Source organism: Diadema setosum, chromosome 5 (genome assembly GCF_964275005.1).
Source record: "Diadema setosum chromosome 5, eeDiaSeto1, whole genome shotgun sequence".
Taxonomy (NCBI): domain Eukaryota; kingdom Metazoa; phylum Echinodermata; class Echinoidea; order Diadematoida; family Diadematidae; genus Diadema; species Diadema setosum.
Window position 1 is genome coordinate 5943078 of NC_092689.1, and position 13008 is coordinate 5956085.

The following is a 13008-nucleotide window of genomic DNA, read 5'->3' on the forward strand; positions in this document are numbered from 1 at the left end:
AAAACATGCCCCACACGGCAGAAGGCCAGCTTTTGTGGGGCACCTCCATTGATTCCCCCCCCCCCCAAAAAAAAAAAAAAAAAAAAAAAAACTATTCAGGCCAACAAGAACATTTAATTTATGCTCTCCAAATGCAGTTTCATACTGAAATGACTTGCATCCAAACATTTCATCCATACTGACTCTTGGACTTTTTGAAAAGAACAATGCCATTCTTGTCTGCTCTTGCATTTTGCTGCAGTTTATTATCATCACATCAAATGCATGTTACAGGATCATGTCTTGTCTCAGTTGGGTTAATGTGCTGGCAAAGTCGAGCATAAACCAGTCCTGTTTTTATTTGCTAGAGTCCACAGATGTTACAAATTGCAGTGTATTCATCCAATCATTTTGGTATGATGATAATAGCAGTGGTAGAGCTCTTAGTAGATGCGCTGTGGGCGGCCCATGGTGCTCTTGATGTACAGGGAGCGCACGTTCTGCCAGTTCTTCTTCAGCAGGGAGACGAGGAAGTTGATCGCAAGGTTGATGTTGCTGACCAGGTCATCTTCGTCCATCTCCACGTGTCCCACTGCCACGGCCAGGCACAGAACCTAGAGAGGGTCCATAGCGAAACATGGATTACTCAAAGATTTGTGCAGCTAGTCAGTGTTCATGAGTCAACAGGCACAGTACCCCACCAGACATAATCTAAAAGAATTTGTGGCAGAACTGTTATGGGCTGCCACAAACTCTGGTGGACTTGTACGAGATGTGGCTTTGCTATATCACTCATACTGGCTTGTTGGCAAAAATCAACGTTTATCTACATTTCTTCTTTTTTTTTTAGTTCAATAAAACGGGCACATATAAGAACTGTAGTTCTATGTAAAATACTATTACTGCATACACCACAAATAGTCTGATGCCCTTTTCACTTTGTTGAAACCTTCATCACTTTAACATCATTGGTCCTTAACAGTATCTGTTCATGGGTCCACTTCTAATTTTGACCCTTGCGAAAATACAAGCGTCCAGAAATCTTGGCATATATTATATCACTCAGTATAGACAACCGCACCAAAAAATGAAATAAATTGCCATATCTGACAGTTGTATGGTGCCTATTAAAGCACACATAATAAATGAAGTTCAGTTGCCCATCTCTGTTTGGGCCATGTGCAGCACCTTAACCGAGGGATGCCAACCTTATATACAGCACTACGCTGTTCTGAGGGCTGACATTTTTTATTTTCTATTTATTACTATGCAATGAAATTATTTTAAAAATCCATGAACTTGCAGCATTTTTGCAAAAAACAGTAGAACTACAAAAAAGGTGATAGTTGACATCTCTTGTAACCAGTTGCATGCTGTACATAAAATTCCAGTGATTGGAGCATGTAATGCCTGTGACCTTCAGTATATCATGGAATATTCTCAGATGGAGTCTTGCTTCTACCAACGCACCTTCTTCATCTGGAACTTGATGGTTGCCTTCACCTCTTCCACCTTGGCGACCATGGAGTCAGAGTGGGTGAGGAGAGTCGGGAATTTACCCGCCTTGTTCAGTCCTGGTCCCAGGATTCGGGGAATCTGCTTGATCAGGGAGTCCGAGGCCAGGAATGCATCATAGCGCTTGGCTGTTCAATGGAATGTACAGGAAAACAAAAATAACATGTAGACAAATAGTAACTGAAAATGTGTTGTCAGAAAAAAGTATTTAAGATAATGGTGAAAGAATTGCCCTTATAAAAGGAATTTAAACCATGAACATAGAGCCATAGTCTGGATATTAGGAAGTAAAATTTTTCTTGCCAACAATTCACTTTCCACTCAACCTTGCCCAACTTGCCTCTCAAGTGCTTTTACCCTTCGGTTCGTCTCATTACCAGGCATGTAGGAGTCGCGACAGCAATTCAGAATCCTATTTTCTGCTTACACAAAATATCTGCCTAGCTATGGCCCATTCTGTAGTTGAGATAACACTTGCCATCATAATGTGTGTGTGATTCATCTAGACTGATCTGTGCATTCTCAGTGTAATTCTAGAGCTAGCAGAGTTGTTCATCACCAAATGTATTTCAGGTAATACATGCAAAACATCATTGAATGCACAGCCAACAGCACTTAAGCAGCAAAATTCTTGCTATTCAAGCATCGTACCCAAACACTGCACAACAAAAGTTATTGCTACATAATGTTTAGACTTGCCATTTTGTCCCATTTAGTCCATGGGCCAGGCCAGATATTGGTACCATCTGAGGTGGCAAAACCTTTTTGGTGTCATTTTGTTTGTCGGGCATAGATATGCTTATCAAGCTATGATAGCATTTCCAAATGAGTAGCTTAGTCCTAATAAATGAATTTTTAACCCGTTTGGTTCCGCTGTTATATCCCTTTACTTCTGAATTGAAACTAACCGCTATAGAAAGAAGAGCACTGTCTTCTGTATGTCCACAGGTGTTCTGTTGTAAACACGGTGCGCGTAGTCTTTATTCAAGGCAGCGAAGGGAATATCCAAGGGTTATGATGTCCACAGCGCTTAGTCTTTATTCAAGACGGCGAAGGGAATATCCAAAGCTAATGATACAGTGTATATCCCTCTATCTAAAAAGCAAACAAAAAAACAATTCCTAGTGGATTCTGCCGTATTTTTCAATTATACATCACTTTCCGGTGAAAACGCTACGGTGAAAACGCTAATGCCACGTCACTGTCGCTTTATTTCCATCCAACAATGAAAGATAATGCAGAAACAATGTACTGGTACACTACAATACATTATAATAAATAATATTGTACATGAGCAGAGTGATTTTTGTTTCAAACTGATGAATTTGTTGAAATGGTAGTGTAAAAACAGTATAGATAATCCCTTTTATTAGGAACTTTAGATATAATAGCATCCACGAGGAATTGCTTTTTTGTTTGTTTTTTAGATAAAGGGATATACACTGTATCATAGGCTTTAGATATTCCCTTCGCCGTCTTGAATAAAGACTAAACGCATTGCGTTTACAACAGAACACCTGTGGACATAGCATGAGCTCCATGGACATACAGAAGACCGTGCTCTTGTTTCTATGTCGGTTAGCCTCGATTCAGAAGTATAGGGATATAAAAACGAGACCAAATTGGTTAAAAATTCATTTATTAGGACTAAGCTACTCATTTGGAAATGCTATCATAGCTTGATAAGCATATCTATGCCCAACAAACAAAATGACACCAAAAAGGTATTGCCACCTGAGATGGTACCAATAACCAATTTTTCCCCTCTTGGCCCATGGACTAATTACTGAAACTTTCATTACAGTTCTGCAAACATACAGGCAATTTAAAAACAAACAAACAAACTCCCCCATTCATAATTTATAGCAATGGAGGTCTCGCAATCAAATAACTATCAGACAGTGGACCCTACTCTAGAACAGCCTGATGTGCTTTTCACTTAAGAGTCTGTGCCATAGTGTTATTAAAGAGGCAAAAACAAAATTCCCCAGAGTACAATCTGTATCTCCGCCACAAGTTGTTGCAAGCTTCACAAGCAGAGAATTAAATGAGAACCACAACATGCTGGTCACACCAGATATCTGATGGCCCGCATCAATCCAAATTGACAGTGACTTCTCTAGACTCACCGAGCTTCTTGACGAGCTTCTTGTTCTTGTTGAGCTTCTTCAAGGCTTCGACGTCCATGCAGGGGATGCCGTTGGCCTTGGCCTCGTCGATGTGCTGCTGATCTCCCAGGATGCACATGGAGAACTTGGGACGGGGAATGTGCTTCAGCCTAGCCACAGCAAAATCACACCAGACCAACATGTTATCATGATTGTCTATTATCACAAGGAGTGAATTCAAAAAATAATGTTTTCGGGTCTTGGTGGTGGTGGTGCTATAACGCAAGTCAAACATACAGAGAGGAATCTAATAAAAGGTCAGATAAAACAAAACCACCAATACCTTCATGCATAAAAGGTGATTTTGCAGGTCTCAACTCTATACATTTCCTTGTTTTAGCACCCTGACAAAGTGAGAAACTTGATATTACCACGTATTAGAAGCAATTGTCTGGTTTCTGGGTGCTCATCATGATGAGGACCCCAGTATAGGTAGTATTTATACCAAGGTAGCACTGTTGTCCAGCTCTTCCTCTCATTTCCCCATTTCCATTGGTTTTTGCTCTCCATCCCTTGCATGTTTCAGACATATTCTATTTCTGCCATGTTTTGCTTCAATCCTCTCATGCTTCAACATTGGATAATGTGGGGAAAAGGATTTTTCACTGACAATAACGAGTTCCCAGTGACATAGCTGACATTTAGGCAAAATTGAACTACTTCAATAAAAGTGACACAAATAATATACAAATAATGAATATTTATGAGTGCAATGGACAGAATATTTCATGAGGTGAAAGATGAAATGATCCATTCAAGGAGGCGCAGCCGAGTTGAATGGATCAAACATTTCATCTTTCACCAAATGAAATATTCTGTCCATTGCACGAATGAAAAACATTTATTTGTTTTAAATAACGCCTAAATAGATCCATGTCATTTGATGTTTAATGAATTTAGAAACAGGAGAGGATCTGAGATAGCGAAAGTGCTCACTGCAATGAGCGCTTTACGCTAGCGTGCTGTCGCATACACACACTGCAAACACAAGCGTTTAACACGCGTAGTGTGCCGGGCTCTCAGCAAGCGTGCAATGGAGCAAATCGTATGGATCCAAAATTACATGGTAAATAAAGCCACAACTGCACGGATAATGACGTCATAGTGAAATGGGCCGAATGATCAATGTCAAACAACCAATCAAATTATAAGATCTCTTCAGGCGTTATATAATACTGACAGCAATTTGGATAATCATGAGTTATCTTTACAAGACCTCAGTTGAAGACCTATATGTTATAAAATCTTCTAATTGGCCATGTTCCCCTTTAACAAGTTGTTCTTATTTCAAATGAAGACCAGTGTGCATTCTCAGTGTAATTCTAGAGCTAAGCAATTGTGTTCATCAAAATGTGAACTTCAGTTAATACATGCGATGACATCCTTGAATGCACAAAGGCTCAGATCATATCAGCACACTATTTCCCTTTGAACACTGGTGAAGTGATATGGCAGTGCTTATGAAAGAAGAATGACTTCTCTCTCGATCATCCATGCAATGCCAGTGTCAAAGATTATACAGCTGTACACATAACAAACAGACTACCTCACATGTTTACAGCGGCTTAAAGCCTTCCCATTTGATTTAAGACCCTGGGTAGAGGTCCGTTGGCTGGCAACACCTCACATCAGCATGACGAACACAAAGTGGAGAAAAAAATGACAAGACATGAAATGAAAACAAAGGGGGGGGGGGAGGAGATACAGAACAAAGAAACTATAGGAGAAAGATAGAAGCACATAGGTGTGGAAAGCATGACATGGGCTGCCAAGCCAACTCCCTGGCTAGCAGCACTAGCCAGGTTCAGGAGTGATAATTGGCCCTCTGTTCCTACTTGACGGTTCCGGAGAAACGCTTATCCTTCTGGGGGTCATAGTTCTTGAGGTTGACCTGCAGCTCCACCGTCTCCACAAACTTCCTCTTCTTCTCCTGAGAGCCCTTCTGGACCTCCTGCACAGCCTCGTAGAGCAAATCTCTCGAAATCTTACTGCAGAAGACACATAAATTGACCAATAAAATTCACATCAGTTCATGATTCTTATTTAGGCCAAAAAAAAAAATTGTTGCATTGGCGTAACATGAGATTTTCAAATAGGGTCGGTCGGGCGGATTTTTTTTTTTTTTTGCTACCTGCATTTTACGTGTAAAACTCGTGCTCAGCTCAGTAAACAGTTACAACTGCTGCACCGAATGTGCTGTGTTCATCTATTCTACAAATCATTTATGAGGCCGATATTACTGGAATTATACCCCTTCACAGAATTTAAAGATGTTGAAATCCCTATCCTGAATGTTTTCACTTCATATTTTACTATTTTGACTTTGATAAGATAGATGCAAATTGACCCATATGTACGATCTTTTCATCGCACACGGCGATCTCTATTACAGTCCCACACATACAGATTCGTGTAAGTTCTCCACACAAGAAACCTATGGCAAAACTGTGCACAATACATCGCAGTCTGAATGCTACGTATACACTGAATAAATCTTGTTAGAGTACGTGTCCGTGTTGGAAACAGATGACATACTGATCAAGGAAGGCTTATGCGAGGCGCTAGATCTCTCCCTCGTACATCCGATATCCCTAGAGCCGTTTCCACTTCCAGGTTTGTGCGATCGCGATCGCAATCAACAAGATATTTGATATCGATAGCAAAAAATAAAAATAAAAAAACATGGGGTCGGCGGAATTTTTAGGGTCGGGCGGGTTACGCCAATGCAACAAATTTTTTTTTTTTTGCCTTATGATGTGGCAAAGAAAATTTGGACTGTGGAATCTTATAAAAATTCGTAATCAATTGGAAGTCCCCCAAAATCATTCAATCGAAACTTTGCTAGGTTAAGCCTACCACGATTCGGTCACCCACAGGAATTCAGTCACTTCTCACTAATCAGCGCCAGTAATGCACTTGTCAATGTAATGACGCACCCCACTACCCCCGGACATGGGTGCGTCATGGTCATTTTTTGACTGACCACACGGGGTTTTGACGGACACCACAGTCACTTTTTTGACGGACAAAACGCTGCAAGTGACAAACACCACAGTCACTTTTTTGACGGACAACATGTTGAAAGTGACGCACACCTCGGTCACTTTTTTGACGGACATCCTCGGTACATTTGACGCACCCCTGAAAATACTGAAACGATTTTTGCATACGTTTTATTCAAGCAATTTCATTTTCTTTTGGTTCGTAAACATAATTTGTAAAAGTTTCGGCAAGTTTCCCTTACCCTGGCCCTGTAGGCACCGTACCGTCATTCACCGTATAATACATTACGCTGCTGCTACGATATTCCGTAAGGGAGTATGTATTCTGTGCATGCAATCCATACATGACAATCACATGTGTGCAGATGCGCTGTGTGTGCGCGGTCATTGCTAGTCCGGTGGATGCATACTGCAGCGCAGGTCGGTACACACCACGCCACGGCATTCCCGCGAGTAACTATACACAGCCCAGTCGCTGTACGCAGAGATTCGCACAGCGTACTCTCTAACAGCATCGCGCGTCTGGTCGGGCTATCGCACGAGCAGAAAATGGCATGCAGCAGGCAGTTTCTTCTGCTGCCGCTTCTTTTACAGTCAAAAATTTGCCTTTGTCACCACAAAACATTATTTAGACGCACATTGTATTGGAATATAAACGAATTTTCTTCGATAGCAATGTGTGTTGGTGTTGCATCGCAATATGCAAGTGTTTGACAGTAAGGTTGAAATTGTTACATCGCTGAACAGTCCCTGGTTTGAGATTGAGTGTGCATGATTTCATGGGTTTGTTGGAGGGAAAATGTGAGGAGAAAGAGGGCTTTTAAATTATTTGCTTGCCACATTCTGGCAAGCATTTTCCCCTCTTATTCCAAAACGCTTCCCGACTTCGATTTTCACTTGCCGCGTGAAAGCGCTCACTGTAATTTCACTCGCGGTACGTGCATCCGGTGCAGGTAGCGTGCAAAAATGTGTGCAGTTTTCCATAGCCAAGTTGCGTACCATGCACTCTCCTCGGTTCAGAATAATGCCAGTTATTTCCCATAGCCAAGTGACGTACCATGACGCACCCCTCGGTCAAAAATTTTGACGGACAAAGCTGGTAAAATGACGAACACCTGGGTCACAAATTTGACAGACCAAACGAGTAAATGACGCACCCAGGTCCGGGGGTAGTGGGGTGAGTCATTACATTGACAAGTGCATAAGTTCTACTGTCACACCACATGCTAATCACATCATTTCACATACTGGCACTGTCGTTCACATTCACAACAGGAAAGTCCCTTAGTCCCCTCCAAAAAAATCCATCCAAAATCCCAAATTTTTGCAGTCAAAAATGCACAATTAGTGCAACTTTCCCAAAGCGCACACGAATTAACCCTAACTAGGCCGGGGGGGGGGGGGGGGGGGGGGGGAGGGGGGGACGTTTCGCGCGATGTATCGCTATCGCGAGAAGCTATCGCCGCGACGTTTCATGACTTTTTTCTTTCGAGTCTCCCGCATCTTTTGACACCAAATTTACGATGCCCGGGTGCGCGGTTCCGAAGTTGCGCATAAATATGCACGTGCATGTCAGACCAAAAATTGCTCAAAAACGTGAATTTGTGTACAATTACAATGCAAACTGTGTTTACAGGCAAATTTCATATAAGCATGATTATTTCGGGGTTTTATTGATTAAAATCAATTAATAATGCATTTTCTTGTTCGGAACAATGTCACAGACAAATTTCATCGAAAATACAATGGAAAACATAAAGTCGAAAAAACAAAGAAATACATAAGAAATTCAAAAAACAATAAAATACTTAGGAAATTTTTTCTGATTGCGCAATTTTTTTTCTCTTACATTTGCTAAGGACACTAAAAAGAATATTTACACAAAAAAATGTGCCTGTTTTGAGCTTTATTTAGTGATTTATACCAAATTGTCTGATTTCATGCATCATTATGCATAAATTAGCATAATTTAGTGTAAATGATAATTTTTGAAAAAATTAACTTCATGGTACTTTAGATTACATCATAGGCAATGCGTGTGCCAATTTTTTCATCGCGGGAGGCCAACCCCCCCCCCCCCGGCTCTATCATCTACCTGAATAGCCCAGCCTAGTTAGAGTTAAGCCCTGTTTTTATAGTATAGGTCGCTGAAAAAGCACTAAAAATTGAAAAATATGCCGTTCTCGTGCAAGACTTTTTACTTATTGCAAGCTAATAAGAGTGTGATTGCAGCCACAAAAACACCAACGAAAAACAAAATTTCCATACATATTGATGCAGTGACTCAACATAAAAGGGTTGAATGCAAGTGCCGACTCGCAAGAATTCGGTCACCAATGGGTACCTCTACGTCCTTGATGCAATTCTGCGCCAGCAAGGCATAGGTCTAGCGCAGCACATTTTTCAGTGGCCTTGAGTGCGCATTGGCTTTGTTTGAATGCGCATTTCACCAGACCGAATTCTGATCGCAATGACCGTACAGTCTACTCTGGGGAATTTTCAAGGCAATATATTTGGGGATTTTGTGAAATTCTATGTTTTCAATAAAATAAAAATTGAAATCACAGAAATTTTATAAATTTAACATACATTGCTGTAGATATGATTTATGTCAATGTAGGCATATAGGGGTCTACTGTATTATCTTAATTATAAAAAATATTGCAGAAAAGTTTAAATGACCGAATACTGGGGTTTTTACCCTATTTATTTCAAATCCATATAGCAACAAAGACGAGAATGGAGTGGGAAAAAATTAGGAAAATATAAAGTCGTCTAGAAGTAGACCCTAGATGTGATTGAAATGAGGAGGTAATTGCCATAGAGGTCTAGAATAAGAACCCCAATTTTATTATGCTCATTCACAATATTACGAAGTTAAATTTAGCGCTCGAACAACTTACTAGTACTTTAGTCAATAAACATAAGTGTACCGATATAGTGATTGTATGGAGCATTTGGCTTGCCGTAGACGTTCGTGCGGTCATTTTTCAAACGAAGGCGGCAATGAATTGGGGAGCGCTGCAAAAAAGTGGAGGAAACAACCAGAAAACAGGAGGAAACAGTGGAAGAGGCGAGTCAAAATGTTGACTGATTAATCCTGTATATATCTTTTTCTAGACTGGTTTGAAAACCAAGCTGGAAAAAATAATAACCATTTTTATGCGGGGGGAACTGGGTCGAAGTTGCGTTCAACCAGAACAGTTGAAATCGTCGCAATAGCGTACTGTATATGCTATAATTTTCGCGTACATAAATTTTCGCGAATTGCCGCTGTCACACATTTTCGCGAGTGGTTAAATTCGCCATTGGAGGACCAGAGAAAATATGAAGTGGCAAAAAAAGTGTGAATTTTCAACTTACTAGCAAATAAGAATGATACTAGTTATACACTGCATGAAAAAAACTTACCAAACTCTCCGAACTAGTTAAGTTAAAATTCAGCATTTTTGAAGTGGTCAAGTCCATCGCGCTAGATTTGTGACGAGTGGTCCTCTTGCGATAATGGATTGGCTCTCTACAGTATTCGTAAGTAGACGTGGACGTGCTATATGCACGTAAACAAGCTTAGCCAGTATGGTCTGTTCGGAAAGCCGTGACATGGTATACTAGTAGTACTGAAATGTTCATATCATCAAGGCAAGGAATATATTTTGGAAGGTAATATTTTCGCGTGTTGTTAATTTCGCGAATAGCTCCCGACTCGCGAAATTCGTGAAAATAAAACCCCCGCGAAATATATAACGTATACAGTATGTATCAATGGTGTCTGTCTAAAGAAGCGAAAAACTGACCCAGCACATGTCATTATAAATGAGAAGATTTTCGCGGAATTAGACATAGGCCTAGATCTAGAGTAGAGTCTAACTTGTCGGTCAAATCCCCACAGCGATGTATACTATCAACTTCCGTCTGTCTACGGAGGAGAGCGATAACGTCATAAAAGTAAAAGACTCCTCCGGACAGACAGATCTTTCTGTCTAGGTCTACACAACAGCAGAGGCTCCAACCCCACGCACCTTCTGATCTGGAGATTCTCCCGCCTGAAACCCCTAGCAAACGGGAGACTCCAACTTGATGTGCGCGAAGCGCATTTCACGAGCGCGAAGTTCCCTGCGGCAGGGGTCTAGGGCCCGCTTGGGCCCTGGAAAGCTCTTCTAATAATTACGGCTCTTGATGCTCTCTCGTGCTATGCAAAGCCATGAAGCTACGCTTCATGTAGTATTGTAGCTTCATCATCACGATCATGTGTATGGTAAGGCTTATTTTTCAACATACAAAGACAAAAAGTAAGGAATCATTTCAAGCGGGAGACACAGAGCCAGGGCGGGAGAAATTAAATCTCACGCGGGAGAACGGGAGATTTTGCAAAAATGGGCTTTCAGCGGGAGATCTCTTGTCGAAAGCGGGAGAGTTGGAGTCTCTACAGGAACAGTTTAGTGTCAGTAGCTCTGTATCCCGCGACACGGGCCATGGCTACTAGAGTAAAATATCCCGTTTGCGGCAGTTTAAGCATTGTTAAGGGTTTTTCCAACTTGTAAACAAATCAGGCAAATTATTTTCAACCATTTCATATATCATAGGCAAGATTATTAATTAACGCAACTGTTTTCATAAAAGAAATTTACCATTGACCAACGCAGTTTTCATGATTTACGAGGGCAAAACCCGGCACAATTTTCGCCGATAAGGGCGATATGCGACGTAGTATTTCTGCTTGCGGCACGATGTACAATCCCTATGCATTACGCGCGTGCTCCGCGATCTGTAGCTGAACGCCTTCACATGTCTCGCGAACATTGCGTAAGCGCCAATTCCCATTGCGAAAGCACGTGAAAATAGCGGGCGCACACGCATTGGCCGCAAACAAGATCGCAAATCGGGCGGTGTTGTTGATGTCCTTCTCGTGTTTTTCTCATTTTTTTCGATGGTAACATCCACTTTCCGAAAAAAAATGGCGGTCCACATCGGCTCGCGAAAGTTCTATTTTACGTGAGGATATGTTTTCAAAATCCATGAACATCGAGCAAACGACAAAAAATCCAGTTTCTTGGACCATTGTTTGTTAACTGTTATGTTAAGAAGTACCGAAAATTTCATTTTGGATGTGATATGTTGTCATTTAGGTGAGAAAATTTCACTTTCGTCAGAGATCGTGCCCATTTTAATGGTTGGTTTTTGTTGATTGCTAGTGTGTTAGTATATGTGTAGTGTGCATACTCGGTGCAGTGCTGTGTTTAGCGGTATATTACCGTGTATGCTGTACCTGCCGCGAACGGCTGCAAGGCCGCATACTGCCGTAGTTACTCTATATGTACAACACACGTGCACACTCAGGTGGTGTGGCTGCGCTGCGCTGGCTGGGCGCTGGATGGTAGAGACACAGTATAGTGACAGTGACAAGCGTGTGCACTACACACGGCTTTCTGTCTGATAAGGAGTGAATGATTCACATCACGTTGCAAAATTGTTCATTTTCAGGACTTTGGCAGCTACTTTTGCTCCGAGTATAGAATTCAGAGGGTGTGGGGGGGGGGGGGGGAAATAGGCGTCCGGTAGCACTCTCGCTCTCCTACGACCATTGACGACCGCAGAACTACTTTGTACTTACATTACGCAAACCGGTTGCGTGTGTCTAGTAGTAGTAGACACGTAGGTCTACGTACAATATGTACAGTTTGTAGGCTCTATTAGAATGTATGGGAAATGCAATGGTCACGGAGCGTAACATACAAAACCAACGGTTAAACTACGTTAATCACCCCTTTCGTATTCTTTTTTTTTGACATAAACCAAATAAGAATTTAAGCATATCATCAAGCAATGTCAGAATTAGTTTTTGAATAAAAAACGTTCCCTATCTGACTCGATGGGGACAGATTTTTAAGGTACTAGACTGTACCTCATCTTTCTTGCACGGCTGCAACAACTGAAAAGAAAGACACATCGCTGAGGGCGCTCTTCATGACTACAATGCAGTGCCGTATATACAATGCAGTGCCGTCACTGCTACAATGGTGTGTACACGTGTACTTTATTTGATCGAATTTTCCTACTTGCCGCGGACTGTACACGTAATGTAGTACCATGGAGCTACTAGTAGCTCCATGGTAGTACAATTACTCGTATCAACCCAAAAAGATTTTTCTCCTCCAACCAGAGAGATTTTTCTCCTACTGCGGAAAATCTCTTTGTATTCAACAAGCTAAATTTGCGCTTGCGCTTCTATACAACGTAGTTTGATTTTGGACCTACTGCACATGGACTAAATCGCTCGTTATTAAAAACACCTGTTTCTGTCGAATGCGTCACAAAAACATTTAACATGCTTTCCTGCTTTGATC

At 41.3% G+C, this 13008-nt stretch overlaps 1 protein-coding gene and 2 non-coding genes across 3 annotated transcripts; all 3 read right to left on the minus strand.

Annotated features, from left to right (window-relative positions):
• Window positions 1-225: 225 nt before the first annotated feature.
• Window positions 226-12692, minus strand: LOC140228533 (large ribosomal subunit protein uL1-like). Its single transcript, XM_072308764.1, has 5 exons — window positions 12567-12692; window positions 5498-5650; window positions 3624-3772; window positions 1450-1622; window positions 226-593 (listed from the first exon to the last, which is right to left on the minus strand). The coding sequence occupies exons 1-5, from the start codon at window positions 12569-12571 to the stop codon at window positions 423-425; spliced, it is 651 nt and encodes a 216-aa protein (XP_072164865.1). The 5' UTR covers window positions 12572-12692; the 3' UTR covers window positions 226-422.
• Window positions 2011-2093, minus strand: LOC140229361 (small nucleolar RNA SNORD45). Its single transcript, XR_011901286.1, has one exon. It is a non-coding gene; the product is annotated as a small nucleolar RNA SNORD45 (small nucleolar RNA).
• Window positions 4968-5052, minus strand: LOC140229367 (small nucleolar RNA SNORD45). Its single transcript, XR_011901291.1, has one exon. It is a non-coding gene; the product is annotated as a small nucleolar RNA SNORD45 (small nucleolar RNA).
• Window positions 12693-13008: the final 316 nt, after the last annotated feature.

Excerpts from the sequence above, each read along its gene's own strand:
- LOC140228533 (XM_072308764.1), bottom strand. Across the intron at positions 3,773-5,497 it reads CGTTTCTCCGGAACCGTCAA|GCTGAAGCACATTCCCCGTC; the intron begins GTAGGAACAGAG and ends TGCTGTGGCTAG. Across the intron at positions 1,623-3,623 it reads GAAGCTCGTCAAGAAGCTCG|CCAAGCGCTATGATGCATTC; the intron begins GTGAGTCTAGAG and ends TCCATTGAACAG.